The sequence below is a fragment of the Aricia agestis genome, chromosome 5 (genome assembly GCF_905147365.1).
Source record: "Aricia agestis chromosome 5, ilAriAges1.1, whole genome shotgun sequence".
NCBI classification, from domain to species: Eukaryota; Metazoa; Arthropoda; class Insecta; order Lepidoptera; family Lycaenidae; genus Aricia; species Aricia agestis.
In genome coordinates this window covers 14,931,318-14,954,119 of record NC_056410.1, presented here as the reverse complement: position 1 = coordinate 14,954,119, position 22,802 = coordinate 14,931,318, and the positions used below count along the sequence as shown (strand labels likewise).

The 22,802-nt window shown below is 36.5% G+C and overlaps 1 protein-coding gene across 1 annotated transcript in view; it reads left to right on the top strand.

Annotated features, from left to right (window-relative positions):
• LOC121727035 (acid sphingomyelinase-like phosphodiesterase 3a) overlaps positions 1–22,802 on the top strand; it is an 87,980-nt gene that overhangs the window by 63,294 nt on the left and 1,884 nt on the right. The window contains exons 3-8 of the mRNA XM_042114714.1: positions 2,037–2,105; positions 3,541–3,700; positions 5,547–5,749; positions 7,148–7,305; positions 17,591–17,759; positions 21,849–21,961. Coding sequence (XP_041970648.1) covers positions 2,037–2,105; positions 3,541–3,700; positions 5,547–5,749; positions 7,148–7,305; positions 17,591–17,759; positions 21,849–21,961 — 872 coding nt within the window. The remainder of the gene's footprint in view (positions 1–2,036; positions 2,106–3,540; positions 3,701–5,546; positions 5,750–7,147; positions 7,306–17,590; positions 17,760–21,848; positions 21,962–22,802) is intronic.

Sequence of the window (22,802 nt, the reverse complement as noted above, 5' to 3'; positions counted from 1 at the left end):
TACCCTAATTTAGGTTTCCATCCGGGTTTTCCTTAACCTTATCAAAGTTATGATGAACTCCTGAGCGATACCATGCCGATCTTCTTGCACAGCCACCTGGAGGTCCTGAAGGGTATCTGCGGCAAAAGTCCGGGCCCTGACCCTCCTTTTGAGTTCTCCCCATAGGTGCTCAATAGGATTAAGGTTAGGACTCCTTGCTGACCAGTCCAAACCCGAAATTTCGACGTCGGAGAGATATTGACGAACTTTCGCAGCAACGTGCGGTCGAGCATTGTTCTACATCAATATGAAACCTTCATCAACAAAACCAGCACATGGCACCGCATGTTGTCTTAGTATGCCCTGAATGTATCGATAGGTACTCAATGTGCCAAGGTGTGGCCCGGTTACGAACTCAAGATTGGTTTATGCATCAAAAGAAATCTCGCCCCATACAGTCCCCGAACACCTACCAAATGGAAGCCTTTCGTCAATGCACGCCTGCGCAAATCATTCTACTTATCAACGGTATGCTTTTCTGCGACCACCGTTACCATAAAGACTGATTTAGCTTTCATCAGAAAAGAGCACGACCCGCCATTGCTCCAATGAAAAATCAACATGAGAACGTGCGAAACTAAGCAGCGCTTGACTGTGTGCTGGGGCTAATTTTGGACCGTTAGCGAGTTTTTGTGAAGTCAAACAGCTGCCTGCAAGTCTTCGTCGTACAGTCTACTCAATTACTGTAACTCATCCGACTTCTCTTGGCCGTCGTTGCACTTGAACTGAAATGAGATGTCGATTCCGCAAGGACGTTGACACCTTAAAACGGTCATCACGTTCAAATGTAGCCCAATGTCTTCCTGAACATGGTCGCATAGTAAAGTTTAGAGTCTCTAGAATACTTCGGTATACTCTTGTAACCGAAGTTCGACTTAAATTAAGACTTCTAGCCACAACTCGTTGTCTAAATTCAGCTCTTAGCAAAGCCCTTGCTTGAGAGGCTTTATTTGGAGTAATATCCATTTCGCCACAAAGAAATTACGTTTTAAATGAACAATAAATCAATAAAAATCGAGACAAAACAAAAACAATAAGATTTGACCGATTTTTCATACAGAACAAAACCGTTCAATTAACGATTATAAAACTGAGTGATGGGGGTGCTTAGTGATTTGTGTCGTTTGTAGTCAAGCATGTTGGAAATGAAAATGTAGAGTAAACGTACACATTCCCTATCATATTAACTCGCATTATTAATAAAAAGAAATAATAAATAACTATAACTTTTTAAGATATAGCGACTTGAATAGAAATGCGCGGGGTGGGTCGATTTTTTGCACGCAAGTGTATTTTATAGCATTGTTTTCTCCATATTATATTTTTTTCCTTGCATGTGCATAATATTTAAATAACAAAAGAGGTTCATCTAATCTTATACTATAGTACCATTCTATTTTTGAAATAAGTAAGAGAAATGATAGGTGAGGATATCATGCCCACTTCTGCTAGTCTGGTTTAAATAGTGTTATTATGATGTAATCACTTTCCTTGTATTGACAGGCATTATATTTTAACACTGGGTTTATTTTAACTCTGATTGGCGAAAGTGGGCCTTAGTTTAGTAAAAAATGTTCATAATTACGGTGAATGAAAGATCAACAAAGCAAAAGCGGGTTAAACCAACACGTATGGCGTGCAAGTTTATTTAAACTCGGTCATTTGAATAAAGCTTTTTTTTCCCTAAAAATAAACACTTTATTCTATTTCACCGGCTCTATTTTGTGGATTTTAGGTGTGTGCACATTCTGGGTGCATTTAGGTTTTATACCCAGAACTCTTTTACTGAAACCATTAAAGAAAAGATGGAAAATCGTACAGAATATAAGACAGACAGTGGTGTGAAGCGTCTATATATATTATTATATTATTACAGACAATTTTTTAATAATAAACTATGGAAGAGTACTATATTTTTTTTAATTGAAAAATAATCGGTACTACTACTATGGGTATAAGCTCTAACAATTTTTAACCTCTGCTTCGTTTTGTTTCAGGATACTTTTGGCACATAACAGACTTCCACTACGACCCGCTCTACACATCACAAGGAGACACTAGAAGACGTAGGTACTTTAAGCTGTAAAAGCTCCTAAAGAGCCCCTTCGTAATAATAAAATACTAAGGATATTTAAATATACCGTCGTAAAGTTTCTGAGAAAAAATTTCCGGCACGAATACAAGAAATATTTTTTGTTTTGTTGTACAATGTTCAATAAGGACTAAGTTTATCTTTTTTTTGGTTTCGTGGTGAGATAATAATATTTCTATTATAAACCTTTGATCATGAATCATCATTCATAGAAGCAGACACCCTTCATTCTATCCACCCCGGTCTTCGTATAACGTTATAATATTATGAGGCATAAGGCGATAACAATATCCGTGATTCTCGCTCTAAGATATTGTCATTAAAATCCCGGCGCTGCTAGCCCCATAAAGATGCAATTACCCGAAGCAGGTGCGAGTAACAGTCCTGTTTCTGTGTCACTATAATTCCCTCCTCGAGACGTAACATTATTAAGATCTTTTGTAACTACATTAATTAAAAAGTACTCCCAAAAGACGCCACAATGAAATAAAATGGAAAAGAAATAAAATAAAAGTTATTCTAAGCACAAAATCAAGAGTCACTCGTTTCTCAGCAAATTTTAATGAAGTTAAGTCACCGAGTTGTGAGTTTGCTAACTTTATTTTGTTGCGTAAATAGCATAATTTCCAAGTTGAATCGCAAATTATTAAAAGACATAAAGTTTGTAACTTTTCAACTTCTCAAATACTTAACGAAAACATTTATGTAAATAGAAATAATATTGGTTATATTGATTGGAAACGCAAATGTATTAGGTTTTTACTCTTTGTCAGTAACTGATATTAGAACTATTCACAAGCTCCTTGAGTATAGCTAAGTGTTAAGTCAACTATGGAGTAGATACTAGATGCATTGATTAGCGAGATATCAGGCATCTCGGCTATGCCTGCAGGCACTTGGAGATCTTGATCTATATAGCTTAAGATAACAACAACGAGTCTCGAGATTTCGAAGGTTAAATCTATGACGCTATTAATATTAGTAATAAAAAATGTTCTCGTTGTTGTTGTATGTTGTATGTTCTTTCAATTTCTTCTTTACGTTAGGCCTATCAATAAGTATATGAAGTACGACAAGCTAATTAACAAAAACTATAAGGCGTTCACAATAAGGATAGCGATAATAGAATATAGTCCCAATAGGAATGAGCCAGTTATTTTTTGTTTTTTAATTTTTCTGTCGTATGAGGGTTGACGATATATTATCATTTATTTTGCCACCAGAGGGACGGTCTTAAATGTCGTGCTAGACAGACGTATGACAGCTATATCGTGACATATTGTGGAAGCTATTTCGTGACATTTAACAGCTGTTTGACATGAAAATTGACATAATAGACCCAACGGTTACATAGCGCCAAACAATCCTCATTAGCGATGGCAACTTGGTTAAAGATTTTTTTTTTCTAGATTGTCGCAAAGCCGACGAGCGCGGCAGCTCCGGCCACCATCGAGCGCTGGGCCGCTTTGGGGACTACTCCTGTGACAGCTCGCTGGAGCTGATTGAGTCCGCGCTGCGATACATGCGCACGCGCCACTCAGAAAACGTAGAGTTCGTGCTATGGACAGGGTGAGTGAAAACTTCTTATGGCGGCTGTACAGTCGGTAACCCGTACGCTGCCGATACAGTGGACGTACTGTGAAAAATTATCCGTTTGATGTGAGACGTCCGTTGCGTACGATACAGACCTGTGGACGCTTACCTTTACGCGGTACGTCACAACTGCAACCGTGATAAACTGTCGACGGCTGCCGTCGACTGCCGCCGACACGTGCCGTTCGTCTGTAAGAAGCCTTAGACAGGCCGATCGCGAGTGTGTACAGGGCGCTCTCGTCCTCGTCACGTTGGCTCTCGCGAGGAAAACCAGAGCAATTATGTACGGCTGAGGATCTCGTCGAGAGTATACAGTCGCTTTGGGGGTGTTGATAGTGGTTTTAAGATGGGAACAAACCATTGAACCTCTGTTAAAGGAGTGAGCACACTGAGACGGGCCGTGCCGGGGCTCAGCGTGCCGGGGCTCATCGCAAAAATCGACCTCCATACAATTTGTATGGAACCGGAAATCCGCTGCGCCCCGACACAGTGTGCGATCCGCGCATCCGCTTCCATACAAATTGTATGGAGGCGGATTTTTGCGATGAGCCCCGGCACGCTGAGCCCCGGCACGGCCCGTCTCAGTGTGCTCACTCCTTAAGGGCGCATACAACTTATAGCCAACACGTCATCGTCTGATTGCGATTTGCCTCACACATACCTACCAATAGCGTGTTCCCAATTTCCATGCGCACTGCGCACCCCCCGGTTACCCTTCGCATAAGCAAACAGATCTAAAAACCAGATAATGCGCCTTTCCTTTTGTCTATCATTCTTAAAGTTAACATATTTGGTATGAGGCAGAACGGGATCATTCTAATGATTGATGGAAATTTTCCCTGAGTTTATTTTCGTCAAAAAATATTTGTTCCAAAGAAAATTTTAAAAGAGTTCCCAAACTTATTTAATAGAATATTTTTAACAGGCTCTTTGCTAACATTTCGAGGTTGGCTTAAAAACTTTTTATGTAAAAGTTAATTTGCATATTGAATTAAGTAATATTTTTCTTTGCCGTGTAGGAATAGTTGCAAAAAACATAAGCTTTATAAATCCTTACAGATAGAAATGCTTAGTTGTTACGCGAGAGTTTTATGTAGTAAGCTATTTAATTTCTTTGTAGCATGGTTGAAACCGGGAAATGTATTTTTGCGTAAAACACATCATAGCCGTCTTACTTTGGATATTCGTATACCAAATTCTAAAAGGTATTCTTTATTTTCCTACAGTAAACACTCCTTTTATTTTCTGTAATCCTTCGAAAGGTACTCAAGGACCAAGTCAAAAGTATTGTATCCAAAAGTGGTATTAGACAATGGAAATTTTGGATAAATAACTGAATTTTCTCAAAAATGGCGCTTCAATACCCTGTGACTCGCAATACAAACACTCACCTGGAAACAAGGACACCAAAGAAATCACCGGCGTTGGTATTTCGCCGGCCCGTTCGAATGTGCGCAAGTATAGATTGAGCTAAATTCAGTTACTGAACCTCGGAGAGAGTTTTATAGTTTAAACTTTAAATGATTCTTTTAGAGACGAACACTCGCAAGACGCTTTAGGCTGACATTTTGTTTCTTATTGGGCCAGAGCTTTTTATTGGTTAGCGAGCTAATGTACGCCATAATATCAATATTTTAATATGGAAGATTAGGGAATGGGAAGATGGGCTCATATGACTAAATAGTATTAGATATGGGCCATGGTATGTAGGTTAAAAAGAGTGTTAAAAATAAATAGAGTTTTAACGGCCACTTATTAATGTGAAGTACTAATTTTTTAATATCACGATAACCTGAATTTTGAGGCATGTATTTCTTTTTAGTGACATAATAGCCGCACGATACAACGTCAACGAGGACGAGAGGTACCAGGCTATCAGGAACATGACGGAGCTGCTGCGTATGACGTTCAGCTCGCACTTCGTGTTCCCAGTGCTGGGACACACGGACCCGGCGCCGTCCGAGAGACTGACCAACCTTTGGAGTCATTGGCTACCGATGGAGGCTCTGCAGACTTTGAAAAACGGTGAGTGCAGGACTTGCGATTAACTTCGCTTAATGTTTGAAGTAAAATATTGTGCAGTGTGCGTGTATGTATGATTTTTTTTGTTAATTATTATAGTTGCCTATTATTCAAACTAAAATATTACACATACGAAAGTGTGTCCGCATCGTCTATATTTTGTCTGTTACCTCTTTACGCTTAAACCTATATTGTAACGAAATTTTGATGTGAATTGTGAAAATTTAAAACCTTTAGTCCCAAGAAAAGATATATTATTATGTTTTATTCGGTTTTCACGCAAAATATTCGCGAGCTTCATTAATAATTAAATAAATAAATAATAATAAAGTGAAATAGTAAAACAGAATTTTTGCCAGTCGCACTAGATATCTCTAGAGACAAAACATATAATATAACCAACACCGATAGTGTTTAAGTTTTCTTGGATTATATTATCATCGTAGTATACGTAGTTCCTCACAGCGAAAGTAAACAGTTGTGTGGTCGTTGATTGAGTTTACATCCAGCCCTTACGAGAGGATAGTGGACCAGAGCGAAATGTCATCTCGTCAGAACCCTCTGAATAATTAAAACTTTGGCGTTATGAACCAGAGTTCACTTAGTCTTGGCGAGTTCGTATAGAGTGGCTCATACAATATGGATGTCGGTGTAAATGGAGGATTGTGTATTTTGATACCTATTTTTAGTTTTGTTCTAATTGTGTACTGCATAATGTAAAATTCAGCAATTTAAAAACAACTTCCTATTAGAAACTCTTGTCAGGCATCAGAATTGAAAATATTGAACCGACTAAATCTCTGGAAGTTTCTCTTCTTTTATTATTTGTATAAAATATATAAACGCAAGTTTTCTGGCACTGCGCAGGCTAATGAAGATGAATCATACTGCTATGAACGCTCTCAATTATGTCAAAAAAATTGATCAAGGTAGGTCTACCTGTTTGGATGCTACGATGACACGGACAGACACACAGACAGACAGAAATACACGTTCACTTGTTCATTCAAATAATTCAGCACATGTTCGCTTAGTGTAAAGTGAAGGATGCCGTTCCTTCCACTTGACACCACCAACGACACCACCGGTGGGGAATCTCTAGTCCATATGACACTACCTTAGTGATGTCAAGATGACCATTTGAGTGACAGATAAATATAAATGCTTGAACTTAATTGGTGTTTACTGTTTTCATATCAACAACTAAGCAACTATGTAACAACAGTCAGTGGTGTCATATGGACCAGAGATTTCATATGACACCACCGGTGGTGTCGTTTTGGTGGTGTCAAGTGGAATGATTGAAAGATGCCGAAAAAAAAGAAAATTAACCAAAAATGAAACATCAAAATCTCCATTTAGTTAATAGTTAAGAAATCATTAAAACTCTTCTGTCATTAGGTGGCTACTACACGATAGAGCAATCGCATAGCAAGCTGCGTATCGTCGCACTCAACACCAACCTGTTCAGCGTGAGGGAAGCCAGCAGCGCCCACGCGCGACGACAATGGGAATGGCTGGATGCCGTGCTGGAGAAGGCCACGGCCAACAGTGAGATGGTAAGTCACAAACCACTCAATCGTTGGCTGTCGGCCTATTATTGACACCTTAGTGTATAAACACACTAACCGAAAAAACGCGGCTGAAGTTCTACTAATGACACCATGCCGAAATTACGTCGCGTTATATTGTATGCGTAGCGCCTTGTAAGCGTAATCATGCCGAACTTCGGCCGAGTATTATCGGCCTAGTATGTTTAGACACTTAGATTATTACCGTTAAATTTTCAAAGCATTAGCAAATTGTTTTACTAGATATGCCAATAATAGAATCTACAGTATGAACTGTTGTGGCAATATTTGGGAATGTTGCTATAATTTTTAATCGCACAACTTTAATATCACAACAGTACATAGAAATAAGCTGCGGTAAGCTTTCATACTTTAAAATTGAGTTATCATTAAATATTATAATGTTATAGATAATATCATAATATTATATCTTAACCTATGTGTATCCCTAAATGTAAGTGTGTTTTTTATGAAAAAATTGTTCAATCTTGAAAAAATATATCAAATATTCCTACAGTGCGTAACATAACAATAGCATCGTTTAGGAATGAAGTCAAAATTCAAGACATGTTCGCGCACTGGTATTGGAAACCTGCACCTATTTTGCTAACGGAAAGCTATTTCCTATGAAATCCGAATAAAACATGTTAGAACATAATTCAGAAAAACTTGATTTCTTCTTGATTGAAGGTTTTATTTACATGATATATAGAAAATTCTTTCAGTGTTAAATAGCCCATTTATCGAAAAAGGCTCTGTGCTATATTTTATCACGTTAAGGCCTACGAATAATAAAAACTAAGGAATCGTAACTCCCATACTATTACCGTTGTAAATTTGGTTCCTTTTGATCTGTCATGTAACGTCAGCCTAGTACCGCTCAAGATCACCTAAATATTGCAAATGTATTGAAAAGTGTACCTAAGGTACACTTTTTTGACAAGTATTGTGAAACATGTTTTTTGTTACTATTGTGGAGTTACTTTTCCATAGTTTTTATTATTCGTAGGTTATGACTAACAGGAGCGAAGAAATATAGGAAAATATGGAAAAAACGGGGGAAATTATTTGAAAGGACTTATTATCTTAAGAAATTACTGGAGCAATTTTTATGTTTTTGGCACACATGAAGAATAGACCACATGAAAGGACATAGGTTTCTTTTTTTGCGGAAAAATGTACGGTTTCCGTGACATTTCTAAATTACGCAGGCGAAGCCACGCGGAACATCTAGTAGCTAATAAAAATGTCTATTTATTTTGCTTATATTATACTGTCAAGCTGGACGCATAAACAGGTTTTCCGTATTCGGAAATCCGAATGCATGGAACCAGTAAAAATACATTAACTGGCACTCACATATTTTGATTTTTTCCGAATCCCGCACACGTATGTTTTAAATGCAAGCCGGCGCGGCGCGTTTTTGAAAATGGAAAACGTACATAATATGCGGCCAGCCTTAATATTAGGGCTTTTTCACAAAGATATGACATGTGACTCGACAGTCGACAATTATGGACGTCATTGGGACGATAGCTTTATTAGCTACATTTTAATGTCAAGTGACGTTAGTCTTCACGCTATATTTTGGCATTTCAATTTTTTATTAGTTGTACCGCGTCGGCGCCCCAGTGTGAACTAAGGTGGGTAATTTCCAAAACATAAGCTCAATAATAAGCGTTTTCATTAGAAGCATGCTATCGGCGGAACAGCGCGGGGAAGTCCGGCCGCGGTAATAAATTACACATTACATACTCGTTAATATCGCTCGCCTTTGAAAATACAACGTGTTTTAGTGACCAAACTTTCAAAGTGAATGTACTCTTGAGTATAAGTAATTATACCATCCATACTAATATTTACTTACTAATATTATAAATGCGAAAGTGTGTCTGTCTGTCTATTACCTCTTCACGCCCTAATCGCTGAACTGATTTTGCTGAAATTTGGCATGGGGATACTTTGAGTCTCGGGAAAGGACATAGGATACTTTTTGTCCCGGAAAAATGTACGGTTCCCGCGCGATAAATGAATTTTGGCGCAACGGAGTTGCGGGCGTCATCTAGTGCTAGTATAATTACTTATACTCAACAGAGTATAATAATTAATAAAAATCTACTTCTACTATTATTATTATTGTTTTAGGTTAGAGGAACAATATCTGGGCCTCTATAATGAGCTCTTTAATCCATTCTCTTTACGTCCTTATACTGACTGTATAAGGACGTAAAGTGAATGGATTTAAGAGCTCATAATAGGCCCCCTGTATATTATAGTGTGAATATTTCGTTTCGAGCCGTTACGGTTGAATGAAATTTTGCGGTAACGTTTACTTTATAAAAAAGTATTATTTGTGCTTCATAAAACTTGGTTGACAATAAAAACAAAACTCCCCAGAAGTACGCAAGAATCATGAAATAAGGTATAAGCAATATTTGACGAACTGCTCATAAATAGAATTCTCCAATATCGCCACTGAAAATAAAACAAAAAGGGGAAATTGAATTTCGGCTAGATAACAATCAACAAATACATTTTCTATACCCATCCTTCAAGTCCATCCTTGGGGTATTGTATTATTTCAAAACTCGCACATTGTCCCATAAAATACATTTGACTCTCGGCGGAGTATTATATTTGCCCTAACCTTTTGTCATGAATACTACAATGGAATAAGGTAATAGGGTAGTGACCGATTTGACGATGCTAAGTAATAGACTCACGCTTTTTTTTATGAAATAAGGGGGAAAACGAGCAAACGGGTCACCTGATGGAAAGCAACTTCCGTCGCCCATGGACACTCGCAGCATCTGAAGAGCTGTAGGTGCGTTGCCGGCCTTTTAAAAGGGAATAGGGTAATAGGGGAGGGTAGGGATGGGAAGAGAAGGGAATAGGGGAGGGTAGTGAAGGGAAAAGGGTAGGGGATTGGGCCTCCGGCAAACTCACTCACTCGATGAGACACAGTGCAAGCGCTGTTTCACGCCGGTTTTCTGTGAGAACGTGGTATTTCTCCAGTCAAGCCAGCGACCGGAGAAAGCACTTCTACGCTTCTCAGGGTTCCGTACTCAAAGGGTAAAAAATTGCTGTCTTTTCGTCTTTCTTAGCACAATATAAAATAAATTAAATAAAACATTCAATCGACGTGTTCGTTATAATATAACGAACACGTCGATTGAATGTTTTATACGGAACCTCTCGTATTGTAAACTCGCACTTGGCTGGTTTGGTAACTGATGTGTATTAATTAAGTCTGTAATTTTAAACTTAAACATCTACCCCCTTACTAATAAACGCCGTATAAGCTTTGAATAGTTATACAGTGTTTTGTCTTCTTCAATCCAATTGAAAATGTCACTTGTGTGACAGGAATAAAATACTGTATAACTACTCAAAGCTTATACAACGTTTATTAGTAAGGGAGAATAACTTTTAAATAAAACATAATCAAAATTGTATGTGTACTAAGTAATAGCAAAGAACACAACATAAATTCTGTACAAAATAAATCATATAACAAGTTACTCAAGCACATGCATTTTAACCTCATATTATCGATTCAGTCTCGAAGCACCTAATTCCTGCGTATAGATATTGCTAACCATTTGTTCAAGTTCCAGCAAACACACAAGTACCACACGATGTTGAGAAACAATACAACCACTTACAATAGGCTAGGGCTGCTTCGACACAAAAGTTTTGGCTCAACAATATCCATGCATCAAACCTCACTGAACTTCCATCACGAATAAATATGACAGAGCACGTAGGTTTGTGTTAAAATTTTTGACACATAAATATCCTAGATATAAGCTTTATAGATAAGAACCTGATAAAGTGAACTTAATAAAGTAATACTTATGGCCTGTTTCACCACTTTCTGATAAAGTGTCGAATAGGCTATTCAAAACTTTTTTGACAGATTCTCCATATTTGATCTGTCAAGTTAATTGGTGGATAGCCTATTCATCATTTATCAGGAAGTGGTGAAACAGGCAGCAGAGTAGTCTTCTTCATGAAAAAAATATCTGTTGTAACACCCTCAACAGTTGTATTTTTTTTTTCAATTAATAAAGTTACAGCTTAAACCCGGCCGCACATTGTCCGAATTCTGAACAGAAACAGTTGAATTTCGCCGGACCGCCACCCCGCACACTATCCGAAATATCCTTCCGGCGAGTTCGAGCTCACTCGGCTCAGTACAAAATGTAAGAGACAGCGCGGACGTTCAACTGTTTCTGATCAGAAATTTCGGAAAATGTGCGGCCGGGCTAAAAGTATAGAGGCACACAAGTGCTTGGTTCAATTTACGTATAGTACGCGTCGATAATTCGCAACCCTAGGCGTTTCCCTAAAATAATTATTACGCGACACAACACTATTTCATCGCGAAGATTTATGCGCAAGTAACAGGGAATGATATGAATTTCCGTGAACATAATTATGAATGGTAACTGTAGTTGTAATTTACAATAACTACCGTTAGCGAAGACCAAATGCTTTGTTATAATGTTCTTTGCTACTATTCTATTCTACAGAATTATTGTAGTAGTGCAATATAGCGTGCTATATGCTATTTGCTGGGTAACTGGTGGCAAATGTTGTGGCAAAATACTATCATTGCATTTTTTTTTAAATCCTACCTGCATTCAGTACAAAAGTATACAAAGCGAGCCTCCTCATATACCCTGGTTCCAGAGGTCAGGCTTGAGTTGGAGCCAGATTGTTGCTGCACACAAAGTTCAAGACACATACCATTAAATAAGTTTGCACATCTAATGCGTAAAGCTGATTCTCATTATTGTGAAATGTGATAGGAAAGCCAGAAGATGTGCAACACGTTTTGATGTAATGTGTCCGATACACTCATAAAAGAAATGAGTTATTCAACTTAATTAAAGTGCCTCTAATGAATATGGGTATCTTTAATTTTATATTGGCTGAACCGGATTCTAATTATGCAAAATTATCGTGCTCCTTCATTATAAGAAGTTAGTTTTAAGTTGATTTATTATCAAGATGGGATTGACAAAGCCACTGTGCTAAAATCTCTAAATAAAAAGAGATTTAAAAAATCTATCGTACCTCAATAAGTTAAAGTTATCGTAAAAATTGCACATTGTCTTTTGTATATTTGTATATTATAGATAAAAAAATATAACTGAATCTGTTTTATGCCTGTACTCAGGCATAAAATTTTATTATATTTTTTTTATCTAAAAATAGTACAACGATAGCGTGTAAATATTTGATAGACAACCTGAAAATTTTGTAAGGTAGTTTTTCCTTTACTCTCATTTTTATTTTGTTTTTCCTACATCATTTAGAATTTATATTTAGGATAAAAGCTTCAGTAACAATTTTATTGTATCTTGCAAATTTCGTATATATGGGCCTATTCTGAAACAAGGGTCGGTATTAAAATGATTTGTATCTCAATAACAAACGTTGTATATTCAATTTATGTATCTAGACCGCTTTCAGTTGACCCGCCTGGCAAACTTCTTACTGCAATGATAAAGTAGTTAGGCGTGTTAAACCAAGTTCCAATATCCTAGTATCGCCTAGGTCCTAGATTAATAAAGCCACAACTTCTCCTATCTTATCTGACATTATTTGTTTGCGCTTACAAGGTCCTTGAGACAAAACTAATATCTAAGTGTGTTTTTATTTTAAAGATCTTGCACATGACAGTATTAATGTACTTAGTGGTAAAAAACATAAAGTTAATCTACCTAGCGGAATAGAGAAACAAAGAGCTGAGCAAGCGAGATGTCACTATCAGTAACACTGCGTGATCAAAAGGGATGCGTGATTTGAAGTGGTAGAACCAATTTTCATCTATTTTTCCAGTCAGTCTAATCAGCACGTTGACAATTTAAGCTCTAAGAAAAATGTATGTAGGAACATCATTTTCACGCACACGTAAACAGATTTGTACACACAGATGTAATTCAATTTTGGTTTCGTTTGATAGGTCGGGATTGTTTCTCTATTCCGCTAAGTATATTAACTTTATGGGTAAAAAAGAAGAGTACACTACTGTAGCAAGATGACATACTTAAAAATATTTAATTTGACAAAATAATAATATGTTTCAAAATTCTTATCTCACTAGCAAGTAGCTGTCTTAAATATCCAGCATAAGCATTTAAACATAATTTTGTCTAAGACTGGTAATTTTCATGCTAAATATTACGATTGTTTTCAAGTGAAATAAGTACATGGTGTGGTACACCCTATTCTCCGTACTGCGTTTTTATAGATCAACATTAATTCATGATATACATAAAATGAGTCTGTCCAGTATAATATTATGAAAAATTTTGTCTATCTGATATCTTTATATATTATTCTCCCATGACATACCTTTATAATGAAGTGAAATTGAATAAGCGTTTGCCACCCCGTATCAGGCAGTACGAGGAAGCTATAATGGATGACCCATGTGACATTTTCAACGAGCTTAAGTGACATTTTGCGCAGCGTTTGGGGCGACAATCACATCCAGAGTCTTTATAGCTGACATATTCGGGGTTTCACGTAAAAACCTTTTTGCTTTCTGCTTATGTATAAAACTAGATTATCATATTATAGTATTCCACGTGTAAGAAGAGGAACAATTTTAGCAAAGATTAATTATATAGCATAACGAGCTTTTGCCCGCGGCTTCGCTCGCGTTAAGGAGTATTATTATATACAAACTTTCATCCCCTATTTGAACCCCTTGGGGTTGGAAAAATCCTTTCTTTGCGGATGCCTACGTTATAACATCTACCTGCATGCCAAATTTCAGCCCGATCCGTCCAGTGGTTTGGGCTGTGCGTTGATAGATCACTATGTCAATCAGTCAGTCACCTTTGAGTTTTATATATATAGATAGAAGATAGATATTTCAAAATTATTAACGGCCATTCCCAATATTTGATCTATCTCTGGTTTTGCCCTACTAGAGATAGGAATAGCTCACAATTGACATAAAATATATGTCTCTAATGTCTAATGTGAGCTATTCCTATCTCTAGTAGTGCAAAACCAGAGATAGATCAAATATTGGGAACGACCGTAAGTCGTTTAGAATGTCTTTTTTTTTAAATTTCATTTCATTTTGTGAATGTGAGTGAATACAACTTCAGCGACATTTAGAAATATTATTTGTATTGTTAAAATAATCTTTAACTGAAATTAATAATTATTCGACTCCAAAAGTGTATCTGTCTATTTTTTTAAAGCGTTTATTTATCAAAAAAAAAAAAACATTTAAGTCTTTTATAATGTGCCGTACCCGAAAACCTCGCAGGTTTTATCTGGGTTCCAGCAAGTCGCTATTACATAATCTTAAAATCTTATTACATATAATTTTACCTACTTATTATTTAACAAAAGAACAAAATGAGCTCTTAGGTAAATAGTGCAGTTTCAACTTAGAATACAATCTCTAAGTATTAATGTTGTCTTTATACAATTTTTGTAGTTCACTAGGTAGTTTATTAGCAGTAGTTTATTAGCATAACTATTTGACCGAGCTTTGCTGGTATGCTAGTTTTTTTAATGAAATAAGGGGGCAAACGAGCAAACGGGTCACCTGATGGAAAGCAACTAAATTCGATAAAACACGAATAAAATGACATTTTCTAAAAATGATTCCTAGCTCTAGATCGATTTAACGCCACCGACACCCCCTATGTACTAAATTTTATGAAAATCGTTGTAGCTGATTCCGAGATTCCAATTATATAATATATAATATGTACTTATATATACAAGAATTGCTCGTTTAAACATATAAGATGTGGTATTACCCCGTCGCGCTCAACTGTTGAACCGATTCAGATGAATCGGTTCAACAGTTGAGCGCGAGAGGTTTGGAGATTCTTTGGGGTCCGGGAATGCATCGAGATGATTTAGCAGCTAAAAGTGTGGTTACCGCAATATATTCAAAGCAATGAAGATGCGGGCACCATGTAGTACAACTATAATATTCCTCGCCCGGGAAGTTTTGTCGTTTACGAAGTTTTAACTTTACAATTTTCGCTAATGCCACAATAATCGCACGTGGCATGCATCCTCATCCTTGGCTTATGAAATACCACGCCAAAGGCTTTATAGTACAAACTTTAATTCAGTTTTGATGAATATTCCTAAATGTGTAATTTTAGCGACCGAATTCTGGAAGCTTTTCTCTTAAGTTTGACTTGATGCTCATACCAGCCGTTTGAAAGCTTAAGCCCCAATTTCACCAACGTCTGTAAGTGTTGACAGCTTGTTAAAATGGCATGTCTTCTCGTTCATTCATCAGAAAAACAAAAGAGGTAATGTGATACTAATTCGAGCGTTAAAACTTTAACAGTCGTTGGTGAAATTGGGGCTACAAGTACTTAGTGACAAGTATAATGGCCGGCTTATATTATTCCAATCAAGTAATCCAATCCAGTGCTGGATTACTATACTAGCCGGCCATAAGATTATTACTTCAAATAAATAAATACTTCTTTCTATATCTTCTTTGGTATATATTATTGTAAAACACAAGATAAGACGCCTACCACCTTATTATACGAGCTGATAAATATTTGAAATATTCAAACAAAATCCAGTGTTTTTCAAGAAAATCCTCTCTCAAATGGTAACGTCAGCGAAATTAATAATTCAGTGTCATTCCACGGTAAATATACTTCAAATCGCGGCGTGAAAGCCTTTACTTATTCAATTTATATTTGTTTTTCCTGTCGCGCCTTACAAAGCCAGGGATTGCGAACCAATTTCAATAAAAATATATTCACCGATCTTATTCAATTGAATTATTTTTTACGTTGACATAAATCGGAGCAAATTAAACATGTCTGCTCGATAGTGTAGAAATTGCATGGAACATTTTCAGTTTTTTTCGAATGGATAACTTTTCGATATATTATACTGTATATAATAGAATTAAAATTTAGTTCCTACTTCCTACTGTTACATTTAAACTGCGTTTTTAACGAATCCTTTATATATTACCAAGAAGAAAGTTGTAAATGAAATAAATATGCTCTTTAACAACGTAACGATTCGTTGGCGTTGTTTCGAGTATACCTATCTATAAAACTAGTTATACGTTTAAAGCATGACTGTACTACTTAGAAAGTATACCAATTTCAACAACAATAATGTAATGGTTTTCACAATAAGCTTAGTTGTTTTTGAAGGCTGTTGCTACAGTAACTTGCGCTAGTAACACTAGACTGCGATGCTAGATCCTCGCTAGATCACCAGCATTATATTGCTGCTGGTCAGCGCCATAAAGGAGTGAGCACACTGAGACGGGCCGTGCCGGGGCTCAGTGTGCCGGGGCTCATCGCAAAAATCCGCCTCTATACAATTTGTATGGAAGCGGGAATCCGCTGCGCCCCGACACAGTGTGCGATACGCGCATCCGCTTCCATATAAATTGTATGGAGGCGGATTTTTGCGATGAGCCCCGGCACGCTGAGCCCCGGCACGGCCCGTCTCAGTGTGCTCACTCCTTTAGCCAGCAACCCAGCAATGCTGGCGTCTGCTATTGTGCCGATGTAAATCAGCACACCGCAGCTACTATGATAAAGGCCATTGCAGCTAATGTCTCATGGAGCGACAGACGGGTACGCATCAAGGGGCCTTGTGTCCGTTGATGACAAACTGATGCAAATTTGAACCTTGTCATCAAAGCAATAGGAGTCATACACCCAGTTTGTATGCCATAGAGATGCCTCAGCTTCAGACGTTCCGCCTGACGTGGCCGGCTAATCAACTAAACAGACAAAGGGAATAACAAACTGATCATATTTACAAATTGTTATTTGATGCTAGTTTGGAAGGTTTCTCTGTTTGAACATTTCTAATTCAGTGGATATTACCTTTTAGCACTTTTTAAGACGAGTGAAATTAATTTCGATTCGAGATTCCGAACCTTTGTAACTAGGCCGGGTAATTTCAGCTGGCAGATCACGACTGAATAAGGATACGGATCAATTTATCTGGTACTACCAAAGAAATTATTTCATAGAGAGATGCCAGATGCCAGACTGTTGGGTCAGTCTATGTGTGTCGAATGAGCTAAACCAACTAACAACCAACCTATCAATATAAGGTCCGGCATTTGCCTATAAATCCATTTTTCTGACAGTACATAAAATAACAAATGACATAATTCATAACACAAGGTCAATTACACTGAAATCCTAATTTCATGTGTGATACCCCTACACTTAACTCTAAATTATAGCGTGCCAACCCTAAAGTTAACCCTAAATTGCAGGTGTACATAGTGGGTCACGCGGCGCCTGGCTCGGACTCGCGGTACAACGTGCACTCAGTTGAAGCCAACGTGAAATACCTGCGGACGGTGCGCCGGTACGCCCGGATTATCGCCGGACAGTTCTTCGGACACCTCCACGTCGACACCTTCAGGGTTATATATGATAAAGGTGAGTTTATAATGTTTCAAAATTATTTTTTTTAAGAATGCGGAGGGGAAACCTGGTCTTGGGTGCGTTACTGTGCCTAATTTATTTCGTCTTGATTTTCTTGCCAACATTTTCTGAAACTGACCGATTGTGTTATTATTTTGTGTGCTTGGAGGAGCATTAATTTAAGGACTGTCTATGTATGCTATGATAATAAATATTGCAAAGCTCTTATTTTATTAGGTAATTAAGTACTTATTTATTTATTAGTTTTGAAATGGAAAAAACTTAATTTTACTTTATTTTGTAGTAAGCACTACTTAAAAATCAGATTCTTATCATTTAGATTACTGTAAATGGCGACAATAAGTATCCTGTACATATTTTACGGCACAATTCTTTCCACATTCGTCCGTTGACATGTTCAGATACGATAAAGGTGAGATTTATAGCGCTGTATGTCCGAGTGTTTTTAAAATAGATCAAGTAGAGCTTCAACATATTTTCAGTCTTGTTTTATTTATTTGGAATTTTATTCCTACGTTGCTGGGTACGGTACTTAAAGATATAAAATAACTGTATTTTAAAAAGATAAAACCGACTTCAAATTTGTACGTAATTGAAAATTAAAATTCCGTATCTCAAAAACTACTGCACCGATTTCGATGAAACTTGCACTATTCCCTAAGTTGAACAATACCTAGTATAACAAAAAAAGAGAATTACTGAAATCGGAATGGTAGTTCCAGAGATATGTGAACAAAAACATACATACATACATACATACCTTCATATACTTTTGAAATTTGGCACATTTGTTCAGACGCTGAGTGGCACTCGGGACTGTCACGGTAAAGCTATTGCATAGCATTTTTATCATCTTCTGTAATTACTATTCGCATACGTCTAGTCGCACGCACAGAAATACCGTGATGAAGTCTGTCAACGCCGCACTGGAGTGTGTTACGTTTTTTTCGTTACAGAATTTCTCGATTCGGTCGCCGGGCTCAAAGCCCGCGATAAAAGCTATGCAAGAGCTTAAAAAACGAAATACACATTTCGGTTTCTGAAACATACAGATATAAAAAAGACGGGTTACACTCCGGGAGTGCCGGCAGAAGTGAAAACTTGATTATTAACGTTGTGCATTATTTTTTTAACCCATTTTTTATGAAAATAAATTTAAAAAAAATCGATTTTTTAAATTAATCGAAACCCTTACAATCGATTAAACTTTTAGCCCATTCTTTATGAAAATCGATTTTAAAAAAATCGATTTTTTTAATTAATCGAAACCCTTACAATCGATTAAAAAATATCGATAATCGAAAAAAAACAATCGATTGTTTGATTAATCGATTTCGATGTTACAACACTACTCTCCAACCGTCTTACGGTTTTTCGATCAGCACGAGAATCTGACGCGAGTTTCACAGTTTTTATCTATCCCACAAAAGTGCTTAACGCTGCTAAAGAAGTTTTCACTTCAAAAAAAAAAAACGAAAAATAACCAAATAATCATTTCCTCTGCTGAAAAACGTATTTTTGCGGTGAACAAAATTAAAATAAGTACATGAATATCGATAGTATTTCACAGAAGCAATATCTATATTTTTATCAAAAAAACCTCGTCAGATAAAATGTTTACCTCAAGTCTCTCTTCGAGCTAACACCATGAATTCACAAGCCACAAGATTAACAGGAATTATTATAAGCTACCCTCTCCCACCCCGAGTTCTGAGAAGGGTAGGATTTATTACATTACTATGATACTAATAAATTACTTAATATATTATTCCAACGTGGGTGAAATCTTGTAGCGATGGAGATCATTTTATTTTATGGGTAAACCATTGTAACAAAATAATATTATGTTTTCCGGGTCGTTCTAAAGCCCAAAAAATTTGTATTTAAAAGGTCATTTAATTCACACAATACATGGTTTACAATTACTTCAAATTATAACTTGTTATAAATTGAAAATAAATCATTTTTCAATTAGATCATTTTCCATTTCAGGTTATGGAAACCTTTTTTTACGGTTTTCCCCAAAAGAAGCCCTTCAAATTTTGGTATAGTGTTTCAGTAATTAATACCGTAGGGTTTAATTGTAGGGCGAAGGGCAATCAAAATGTTTGTACTACGGCAATTATCGATAAAGTATTTAAGTTTATCATTGACATTGTGGGAAAACACGCCACTGGTTGTGGTGTCCATGATAGCATCGTTTTAAAGACAGTTCACTTATCTAAATAATATTTCTATAGCAAAGCTGTATAGTAAACAAGTTTCGCACACATTGTTTACTAAGTAGGCGATATAAAAAAATATATATATTATAAATTTTAACCCGACATGTGTAAAACAGGGGATCAAAATACTACCCATTTAATGTGCTGCACTAATAAATAATTCATATGGCGAATTACTAAACAAGTTCTGCAGGCTTTCCCTTATATAATTTTGGAAAAGTTTATATTATAATAGGCAAAGGCCTTGAACAGTTATCGTTTGTGTAAATGTAGGTTTACGAAAAGTTTTGTCAGCTTTACAATAATTTCTTGTTTCTTAGCCTTATCCCGAGTTTATATCAAAATTTTACTTAGCCACAGAATTAGCAAGCTACAAAGATTTATATTATGGTTTCACTCAGTATGTAGTTTAACCTTCAAGCGGTCGCGTGACGTCGAATCGACTCCCTTCAATACATTTTCGCTGATATTATCGATATTTCTCGTTGAATCCGTATCATTCTCTCGGTAGCTTTTCATAATTTATCTTTCTACCAAATAAATAGCTTACATTTAGTCTCCGCACCTCTTTGCAGCAAGGAGCTCAATTGTTTTGGTCGCGACGCCGGCGTCAAAAAGACTCCGCGCGCCTCTCGTATTATTTTATAATATTATGTAGTTTTCATATAATTGAGGAAAATTATAAGTTATATTTATAAAACTAAGTCGTCGTTGACCGATAACATAGAGTGTTATTGCTAGATGAAAAAAAAAAACGGAACTAGGTGAAGAAAATTCCGATCACTTTTTCTGCCCCTGTTCACACAAGATAAGCTACTTAGGGTCAGCGGTTTTTATAACTAAGTTTTTATTAAAAATACATATTTTAATTTTCTGGATAAATTGGATTACTCTTAAAAAGAGTAATAATTAAATTAATAAAATAATGAATAATGTTGAATCAAAAGTGTTTTGTTATTCCAATTCGACGTCTTTTAGGTTACGCGCGACCACTGCCGCATTACAGCGCGCGCCAGCTTTAAGGTTAAAAAATATTTTCTACTTTTCGGAACATCATGGATAATATAATTGCTGCCGATATTTTTAAACAAGTTCCATGTCGGCTCGGTGCTTGCATGTAACCTAAACAGCCAATAATTCCAGAGTAATTTTTTAAAATAATAGCGTTTAAACACGAAACTCAACTTTAATTACTTGATCCCTACGTACATTTTTGAAGCCTATTATTGCAGTGATGGAAGCGTAATTAGAGAGTACGAGTATGGTATGTTATTTACCTTATTTGCCATAAAAACTACCTTTTAGGTCGTTAATGTCGGGGCCTTTGTCACGTTTCCAATTATTTATGTCAAAGTGGGTTAAGTCGTAACTATAAAGTTATAAACGTTAATTTTCCGTAGTTAATATTAAATAGAGATGTAAAAATGGGAACAATTTCAGCTTAATAGAATAAAGTATCAAATGGTATTACTGATAAAGTGAATAATGCTCAAAATGCCAACTAAAATTAGAGAAAATCTTGGCGCATTTTGGTCCGCCGCCAATAGCTAGACAGTGAAATAGACGTTAATTGAATTGAAACGCTTCATATCATAGTTTTGTTACATTAAATTATAATAATATTAATATATCATCTAAAATAGTAAAAGCCTGTTTTAATCCACTTTGTCTTGGATGTGTAATAAATATATTATGTATGATATACTAAAATTTTTAAATATATGTGTACAGATCAAGCCTCACCTTGTGTGTAACTTGTATTCGCACATACGTGTGTGCGGTTCTGCGTATTTTTGAGAGTGTTTTTCAAAAACACAGTTTGTATGTACTCATTTAAAGATCGTTTATTGTTTTGTAGAACAACCGGTATCGTGGGCACTGCTGGCGCCGTCCGTGAGTCCGCACCGCGACCCCGCCGGCTCCTCCAACCCCGGCCTCAGGCTCTACAAGTTCGACACTGACACTGGAAAGGTAAAAAAAATACGTGCGACACTTGGGAACTGCCGCGGTAAAGCTATCGCATACCATTTTTTATCAAGTTATGCAATTATAATTCGTATATGTCTAGTCACACGCACGTAAACACCGTGCCGAAGTCTGGCAAGCCGGGGGTGTTAGGTTTATTTCCGTTACGGAATTTTTTGATTCGGTCGCCACGCTGAAAGTCCGCGATAAAAGCTATGAAATAGCTTAAAAAAAGGGTGCTCCAATGTAAATATAGCAGCAGGAATCATAAACAATAAAGAACTGAAAAAATACATACGATAGAATCTTGTCACCGATACAATAGGGATGGCGACAAGGTCAAAGATTAGCTGAATTTTTAAATAAAATAAAGACATAGCGATAAAAAATAAGTATTCCCGAAATTTCCGTTTCATTACTTATGTATTTTTTTTTTGTTATGAGCCTTTAAAGTTGGATAGTCAAGTCGATTTTTTTTATAAAATTTCTTAATTTTTGGATACCATTCGATAAGTTATGCAATTTGTAACAATTATTCTAATGATACCACTTTCATAAACGCAATATCTTATATAGCTATCGAACAAAAACTTCCCGCGATGCCTACAAACTAGCTATGTGTGACGTCACAGTTAGCTGACATTTTGTATGGAGCGTTTTGGGAAAGTCTATTTTATGTGAGTTTTAAATTGTGATATCTTGGAGAGTTTTTAAGTGATCAGAGTCATTTTTTCACCGATATTTCTATTTTTGAATGGTCCTATAATTTACCAAAATAAAACATTTTCATCATGCCTACAATTGCTATAGACTACCATGTATTGTCCGCTTTTGAATATGGTTATTC